We start from the raw sequence: 9,599 nt of genomic DNA, 5'->3' as shown, positions 1-9,599 counted from the left end.
TATTTTCCCATTAAATTCTGGTAAACGTATCTTCAGGTGTTGGTAAATATCTGATCATAAAGTTGAAAAGGTATTATACAGGAAGAAATTATTTTAATGTAAGCTGAACTCCCTGAAACTACTATATGACAATAATCCTTTAGAGACAGCTCACAGCTTTGGCACTTGCTGACATCATTTTAAACACTAGTCACCACTGTCCATCTTATCTGACACTACAACAGAAGTAACTTTTGTCTTAGTTACTGACATATTGTCATTCATAGACGTTTAATTCATATAAAAACCTAACTGTAGCATATGGAAAGGGCTAGGACTAGGAATATGCTAGTATAGCTGACTGTTGAACACAAACACATGATTGACTAAAACAACTGTGATGTTACAGAATCAAATGGATCATTTCACTGTATGAAACAGGAAAAGGGAATCATTAATGTCTGTCTTCTGTTTCTCTTTCTAAAGATAGCTCTCTTGACCTCACCTCTTAATTTTACCTTGTTCTGACCTCTAGCATTTTTAAGGGTTTTTTTTTTTTTGGACAGTCTGCCTGTATAAACTGGGAACTTAACTCTAGAAGTGTACCTCTAAAGACACACCTCTATTATGTCTACCCCTACAGACAATCTATGACTGCAAGAAGACCCTGCTTTTCAGACTTACCACCACCATTGCAGATCAACCTCTGCCCTCCTAGGCTGATGATTTGAAGAATATATTGAATCAATCCCAATATATACTTAAGAAATTGGGATAGCTTCAGAAAGTTTTAGATGAGAAGACTTAGGTCCTAGAAGTTATAAGACGTATGTGCTTTTATTTAGAGAAAAATCATGTTTTACCCAAACAGTATAATACTCATTGTGTTACCTGCCAGAGGAAAGGAGATATCTGCAAACATCTATGAGCTATAAAGCAGCAATATCTTGATACTAATGATGAAAGCTCAGAAGAAGGAAGCAATTACCACCAGGGCTAACCAAAAACAACCACAGGCCAATTGCCTTCTTCTTTGTGAGAATTCTGAGGCTGTACTTGTCCACAGAAAGATAAAATAGGATACTTTCTAGCTAGCTTTGTCTCTACAAGCCAACAAATATAGCTCCTTGTAAGCCAACCTGCCACTTAATGATGTTGCCACTTAAAGGATTTCATCAAGATCCAACTGTTTGGGTTTTCCATCCTTGAGCCTCTGATGTTTTAAGACAAGAAATGTAAAAAGCAAAGCACGCAATGTCTCACAGAGATGATGAAGGAAATGTGAACCAGATGATCACTAAGTGACTCCAAAGTTACTGGTGGATTTTCCTCTATTTAAATCATTACATTTATGCAAATCTTCATATTCCAATGTGGTATCCCAATGTAAAAGATCGTATTAGTGGTAGCAGCAGTGACTTCTGGCACGCAGCATGCATTTTTAAGATGCAACAACTGAAAATTGTGAATCTTGTTAATTCTTTGTCATAGAAGCACTGTTGGGAGATAAACTGCTTCAGTCTACTGAGAACATTCAACGGTAGCTGCATTCTCAAACGTCAAGAAGGTAATGTAAGAATTTTTGAGCCAGGATCTCACATAGTCCAACCTGTCCTTGGACTCTGACCTCCTGATCCTCCTGCATCTACCTTCAAAGTATTAAGAGTACAGGCCTATGCTACTATGTCTGGCTTAAGAGTCTGTCAACTGATCATTTAAGCCAAACACACAGAACTATATTAAAAGCCATAGTTTCTCTAAGATGAGGTCTTCCACTAACAAGTACAATAACGAGACCCAGGACATATATTTTGAAACTGGCTTTGAGCTGTCAAAGGCCAAGTTCAAATAGCTAAAATTTTATAATTAAATTAAAGCTCTTATAAAATAGGATGGCCTAAATATGGGTGACAGGTAGTAGAAATAAATTGGGTATTTTTTTAATTTGTGAAAAATCTTTTAACATCACCCAATACAGAACATTTGAAACAATTTTTAAAATGCAGTGACAAAGGAGACATCTGGTGTCAGATGCAGCTAACCATTAGCATTAACCAAGAAAGATCATGGATATAGTACTGGATTGAATGAGGACACCATATCTTTGCAAATTCTGATTATTTAATTTTGGCATAATAGTGAATTATTATACTTTAGTACTTCAAAAATATACTTTTATGTTGGATGAGCTACTGGGTCCCACAAGGCTCTGGCCTACATGCATGTCTTCGCTCCATACACCAGACTGTTGTTGCATTGGAGGCAGTGAGTTCCATCCCGGGGATTGAAGGATCCAGGACTGCAGACCACTGTGAAAAAAACATGAATTAATTAGCAACATTCCCCACAGAGCAACATAAGTTAACACTATGTAAGCTTTCACACATAATCTTAATTTTGAGGTTGCTGTTTTAAGACACTCAAACAGTCAAGGTTGATCTTGAACTCCTGATCTTCCCAGAGTATTGGAATTACAGCTATACACCATCATTTCTGACAAATGTTCCTTATTTATAATTGAAGTAAAATATCTATGATAAAATTTACCTTCTTATCCATTTTAAGTTTAAAGGCTTACTACATCTTCATTTAAGTTATAATAGAAACGATAAGAGGTCAGTACTACAGACAAAGTAACATGTTTTAGGTATATAAGGAGCCAAGAGTTGCAATAGGACTGCAGCTTATTTCTAATTTCATCATTTCAATTTCTATTTATATCATTGGATAAATGTGTGCTTTGGGTGAAATTCTTAACCTAGGGTCAGTTTGATTATTCTTAATCTGTACACATTGTTATCACAAATACTCTTGCAGTTGTCTCTTCACAGCAACAAGTTAAAAAGAAAGTTCAAATACTACTGATAAAGCAACCAAGTCTCTAGGCTCTTCTTTCCTTGTTAGCAAAAGAACAGTAATAGGCAATTTTATAATATTAACATGAAAATAAAAACCAGATATCTAATATGAAAAACCACTCAACAAATGCTAACTCTGGGACAAATGTTATACTCTGGGTAGCTGCCTGTATTGACTATATACATTTCAAGCTGGGGAAAGCATGTCAAATGTTTCACCAAACCTTCTAATTGGCTGAGGTCTCTGATTAACCAGTTCTTCTATTTCCTGTTGCAAACATTGGTGAATGACTACAGATAATGTTAAAGATGTGTTTTCCAAAATGTAAAAAATATTTTAACTGCTTATTGAGGAGGAGCATTTTATACTATATTCTAGAGTTCTTCAAGTTACACCAGACGATTTATTGGTGGAATGGCATTTCCATTGTAAAAAAAAATATTGGTTATAAAAAGTTAACTTTTATGTTTAATAATACAGGAGGATCCTTAGATGCTTAAAGTATACCTTAAACTTACAATGATGAAATACGATGTTGTATGAAAAGCACAAATCAGGTACTAATATTTCTTAAAGAACAAATATTGACATGTCAAACAAATATACTGAAACTTTTAAAATCACCATGAAAGCAGAGTGAACTGTTTGCAACTTATTTCATGGTGATTCTTACAAATAGAACTGAGAGTAGCATGTAAATATGTGAGTTCATGATAAAACAAATGACCTAATAAGTTTAAAATTCAAATTTGATCTGAAAATGCATAAGAGCATAGAATTCTTGACTGTGGCATTATTTCCAGTACAGTACATACCAAAACATTTTGCTCTGTTAAGTTAAGGCAATTTTTGAAATATAATTTAAATCTAAAGGACAATATTAGAAAACTACATTTATTGAATTAGGTCAAACAACAGCACATGCTAGAGAGGATGTCTAGCAAGGAGAACACTCCATTGCTGGTGGGAGTATAAACTTGTACAACCACTTTGGAAATCAATTTCGTGCTTTCTCAGAAAACTGGAAATAGTTCTACCTCATGACCCTGTAGACTGGAAACACCTTGTAACCTAAGTGGAGTCATCCACCCTGGCTGCACATGCAAATTCCTAAATGAACAGACAGCCCACTGACCTTGACTTGTGACATAATCGGCGACATAATCCCATAATCCAGCTGAAACAAAGGATGGGTTAGGTAGGACTTTCCCTATATATACAAGAGCTGAATATTAAACTTTGAGCCTTGATCAGAGAACTTTGTCTTGGCTCCATGTTTCTCTTGCCCCTCCATCTCTTTTTCATTTCCAGCCCTCCTTTCAGGTGAACCCAGTTTGTCTGTGGCCGCTGGACAGCTACAGGTGGCACCCAAATGAGGGGCCTGAAAACGGAGGGAATGACTAAGAAATGCCTTCTTGGTGGAGCTCCACAGAAAATGAAAGAAGAATTGTATTCCACACATGGTAAGCAACGAACAGCATTGATGCTAGCACTAGTTATCTTTTGGAGCCTGTGTTGCAGGAGGTGCATTAAGGGGATACAGGCTAGACTGAATAGGTGTTGACCCGACGCTGTCTTCACCTAGGGGTGACAGCAAATTATGGAACAGGAGAATTCCAAACAGGCATTTGTCCACACCCTAAAGAGCTGCTTCAGGTAAGAGGAGCAGGGTTTTCAAATCGGATGTTAGAAAGATTCTTGAATCAAATAGATTCATGCTGCCCATGGTTCCCACAAAAATAAACTTTGGATAAGAAAACCTGGGAAATGGTTGGAGAAGTTCTGAGAACCACCTAGGCATATCCTAATACCATCTTTATGTGGGAGCTTATAAAATATACTATGAATAATAAAAAGATAAAGAGATCATGCAGGCATTAACTGCTGCCAAGAAACAGCTTGAAGAACACCAGGAAGAACGCCTGTCAGAGAGGATTTTCACAAAAAGGGCCCTTTCTCAACTCTAAATCAGAGAAGTATAGACTTTGTATACCTTTTACAGCTCAGATAAAAGAAATTGGAGTCTCTGACAATGAATTAGACCCAGAGGAGGAAGCTGGTTTAAAAGAGGGGGTTGCCAAATATTATAATGAGGATTGGCCTCCCTATGCACCTACCGCTCTGTCTATAGTCTTTGATGCAACAGATGGTGCCCAGATGGATATGCAAGTATATAAATTAGAGATGGAAATTAAACTGCAGAAATTGACTAATGAGCTACAGGAGTTAAAGAGTCTATCAGGTGCAAGAAAGAGCAATAATTTTGAAACGTGCCAATTGCCACCAGAAAGAGCTGTGAATCAGGCTCACAGGAATGGGCAAGATACATCTGACCTGTTAGCTTTTCCTGTAATTGATATAATTGACCAGCAGGACAATAGAGTCAGACAATATCAGGCATTGAAGTTCAAAATGATAAAAGAAAAACAGCTGTGGCACAGTACAAGGCCTACCACACCTTTTACACAAGCTTTATTGGATACAATGGTAGAAGCAAATTTAACCCCCCAAGATTGGAAAACTATATGCAAGGCTACATTGTCAGAAGATTACTTACTTTAGAGCTCTGAATGGTGCAAAACAAGTAAGAGAACTGCCATGATGAATGCTCAGGCAGGTAACACAGATTGGGATATTAATATGCTTCTAGGAGAGGGACAATATGAAGGTAATGCTAATCAGGTTGGTCTACTCACAGGAGTGTATGCACAGATTGCAATGGCTGCCTGCCGTGCTTGTAATCAAATACAAACTGAAGGGGATCTCAGTGGGAATTTACCTGGTATTAAACAAGGCCCTGATCAACGGTTTCAAGAATTTATGGATAGGCTCCTAAAAGTGGCTGGTAGAATTTTTGGAGACCCTCAGGCAGGAATCTGACATTGAGCCATGACAAGGAAGTAAGTTCAGTCAGGAATCTAATTTTAGTCTAAAACTGGGAAGTAATTTCAGGCAGGAATCTCAATCTTAGGCTAGAACAAAGAAGTAGGCTTCAGGCACGAATATGACTTTGGGCTAGGACAGGGAAGTAGGCTCAAATATTTTGGTTATGCTGGTTAACGCTTAGAAACAGTGATCACAGGACTTTTTAATTGCCTTGCTTGTTCTTTGGGGAAGAAATGTCAGCCTCAGACTCCAAGGCACTCACAACCCACATCTTATGGGCCAGGTGTTATAGATAATAATTATGCAGGAGAAATTAAAATTATGGCTGCTTCTCCCCATGGTATTATAACTGTACCTGCTAACAAAAGAATTGCTCAACTAGTTTTAGTTTCCTTGCATCCACTACCTTCTAAATTTGTTAAGAGTAACAGAGGACAAGATGGCTTTGGTTCCTCTGATGTGTACTGGGTTCAATCTTATTACTAATAAGAGGCATGACATCAAACTAATAATTGAAGGAAAAAGTTTTGAAGTATTAATAGGTACTGAAGCTGATGTAACAATTATTAGAGGATAAGATTGGCCTTCAACTTGGCTTTTATCTGACATTCTCACTCACCTTCAGGAGATTGGTGATGCCAATAACCCTAAACAGAGTTCTAAACTTCTAACATAGAGAGATGAAGAAGACAATTCAGGACAAATTCAACCCTACATCATGCCACATTTGCCTGTTTCCCTGTGGGGAAGAGATCTCTTGTCACAGATGGGTCTTATGATGTGCAGCCCTAATGAATTAGTGACTAAACAAATGATAAGACAAGGATTTTTGACTGGTCAAGGGCTAGGAAAAGAAGGACAAAGCATTAGGTCATTTGAAAGGACTGAAACTCATTCTAACACTAGAGGCTTGAGATATTTTCCATAATGTCCACTATCTTGTCTGTATCCCATGCTGATAAAATTCAATGGCTTAACAATGTTCCAGTGAGGGTTGATCAGTGGCCTTTATCTAGAGAAAAAAAAAATCCCTTTTATATTGGTCATAGGACCTTTAGCTGCAGGCAATGATAGCATTGACAGAGCTTTAATAAGAGAAGCCTTAATTTCAGATCCTGTTGCATTGGCTAGATGTGATCATAATAAATTTCACCTCTCTAGTCAAACCTTAAGGTTCCGACATAAGATCGCTAAGTAGCAGGCTAGAATGATTGTAAACCAATGCCCTAACTGTCTTACATTATCTCCAATCCCTCATTTAGGGGCTAACCCAAGAGGCCTTATGCTCAATCACATTTGGCAAATGGATGTAACCCATTATGCAGAATTTGAAAAATTAAAATATATACATGTCTGCACCAACACTTGTTCAGGATTCCGTTTTGCTTCTCTACATACAAGAGAAGCTTCTAGAAATGTAATTGATCATTGCTTACAAGCCTTTAGTGCTATGAGATTATCTAGAGTCCTCAAGACAGATAATGGGCCAGGTAATACTAGAAACAACTTTACATCATTTTGTAAGGAATTTGGTATTGAACATAAAACTGAAATTCCTTATATCCCAATGGGACAAGGAATTGTTGACCATGAGCATTGCACTCTGAAAAATTGGCTTTTAAAAACAAAGGAAGGGGAGTTATATCCTCCAAGGTCACCAAAAGCACACCTTGCTTTTGTCTTATTTATTTTAAATTTTTTGCAACCTGATGCTAAAGATAAGTCTGTAGCAGATCACCACTGGCATCCAGTCACTTCCAGCTCATTTGCCAAGGTCAAATGGAGAGACCCCCCCCCCAATACATAGAATGTTCCCAACCCTGTTTTAATTTGGGGCCAAGGTTCTGTCTGTGTGGTTTCACAAAAAGAAAATGGAGTTCTATGGCTGCCTGAAAAATTGGTCTGTCAAGGACACAGATCTTGAGCCTAATGATTATGATACTAATGATGAAGACAGCTCAGAATCCCTGTCAGCCAGCTGAGTTAACCTGGAGTGGTGTTGTCTCCATTCTTACTGAAGAAAAAGTGTTTTTTATCAGTACTCAAAACCACCCATCATATAACTGGTGGCAAAACTTTGTGTTTGATCCTTGCCAATTAGCAGTGATTAGATAGATACCTGGACCATTCCCGCTTACAACTTTAATTTCTACATTGCTTAAACCATTAATTATAAATTTTTTGTTTTTAACCTTTGGATCTTGTATCTTAAACAGATTGGTTGCCTTCATACAGGATCACTTTCAGCAAGCTCAGCTGTACACCATGGCAGTTATCCATCACTATGAAGAAATGCATTGAGTGCATGCTCATAGGTCCTTTGGACTCAATTCGTATGTGGCCTTGGTCTGTATGGGAAAGAGTGTGCCATAGAAGGCCAGTAGTCAGAGATGGGTAAGAGTGTTCTTGAGCTCCTATAGACCTAAGACATCAATGCTATGTATGCTCTCCATGACAGGTAATAAGGAGCAATATAGACATGAACTTAAGCCACTCTACCTTAAACAGGATGATGGAAAACAAGTAAATCTTGTGCCCCTCGTCCAGCTACTGGTACTGCTCATCTTTAAAAAACTAAATAGGGGGAACTGTGCCCTTCCCCAGCTTTGAGTAGGCTGGAAAGACCTTTTGACCTAAGTGGAGTCATCTACCTAGGATGGTAGCACATGGAAATTCCTACATGAATAGACTACCCACTGATCTTGACTTGCAACATAATCCACGACATAATCCCATAATTCAGCTGAAACAAATGATGGGTTAGGTGGGGCTTTCCCTATATATACAAAAGCTAAATATTAAACTTTGATCAGAGAACTTTGTCTTGGCTCCATGTTTCTTTCACCCCTCCATCTCTTTTTAATTTCCAGTCCTCCTTTCAGGTGAAACTAATTTGTCCATGGTTGCTAGATGGCTACAAATATGGAGCTTGAAATGACCACCTCCTATAGTGTAGCAGAACTGCCAGTGGAAGTTCCCACCCACAAAACCTTCAATCCCAAATTTGTCCTATCTATAAGATAGGAAGGGATAAAGAAAGAGCAGAGATTGAAAAAAATGGTCAAACAATGACTAGCCCAACTTGAGACCCACCACATGGGAGAGAGCCAACCCTTGACATAATTAATGATACTCTGCTATGCTTGCAGACAGCCTAGAACAACTATCATCTGAGAGGCTTCATCCAGCAGCTGATGGAAACAGATGCATAGACCAACAACCAAACATTAGCTAGGGCTCAGGAATCTTGTGCAAGAGGGGTGTGTGTGTGTGTGTGTGTGTGTGTGTGTGTGTGTGTGTTTGGGGGGGTAGGATTAAGGGAGCTGAGGAGTCAAGAATAACACAAAAAGACTTACAGTGGGGAGGTTCACAAAGCCCAAGAGAGGTTCACAGAGACTGAACCACTAACCAAAGAGCATGCTTGGGCTGGACCTAGGCCCTCTACTCATATGTGGCAGATGAACAACATAGAGACAGCCCCTGCTCCAATTGTTAGGGGGGGTCATATGAAAACTAAGTCTGTTGGCTGCCTTTGGATCTCTTTTTCCTAGCTGGGCTGCCTTGTCTGGCCTCAGTGAGAGAGTATGTGCTTAGTCCTACTGACACTTGATGTGCCATGGAGCATTGCTACCCATTATAGTCTTCTTCTCTGGGGAGAAGAGGAACGGATAGTTGGGGGAGAGGTTTGTGAGAGTGGGACTGGGAGCAGAGGAGAGGAGGGGGCTGCAATCAGGGTGTAAAGTGATAAAAGAGAAAGAAAGAAAGAAAGAAAGAAAGAAAGAAAGAAAGAAAGAAAGAAAGAAAGAAAGAAAGAAAGAAAGGAAGGACGAAAGAAAGAAAGAAAGAAAGAAAGAAAGAAAGAAAGAAAGAAAGAA

General features: G+C 38.5%; 1 protein-coding gene across 3 annotated transcripts in view; it reads right to left on the bottom strand.

Annotated features, from left to right (window-relative positions):
• Window positions 1-2,080: 2,080 nt before the first annotated feature.
• Window positions 2,081-9,599, bottom strand: part of Zpbp (zona pellucida binding protein) — a 144,124-nt gene continuing 136,605 nt past the window's right edge. For all 3 annotated transcript variants that reach the window (XM_028778612.1, XM_028778622.1, XM_028778626.1), the window contains one exon: window positions 2,081-2,288. In XM_028778612.1, coding sequence (XP_028634445.1) covers window positions 2,194-2,288 — 95 coding nt within the window. In that variant the 3' untranslated portion in view covers window positions 2,081-2,193. The remainder of the gene's footprint in view (window positions 2,289-9,599) is intronic.

The sequence above is a fragment of the Grammomys surdaster genome, unplaced genomic scaffold (assembly GCF_004785775.1).
Source record: "Grammomys surdaster isolate TR1022 unplaced genomic scaffold, NIH_TR_1.0 67, whole genome shotgun sequence".
NCBI lineage: Eukaryota > Metazoa > Chordata > Mammalia > Rodentia > Muridae > Grammomys > Grammomys surdaster.
Note: the sequence above shows the minus strand (reverse complement) of the source record. Positions and strands in the feature narration are given on the sequence as shown.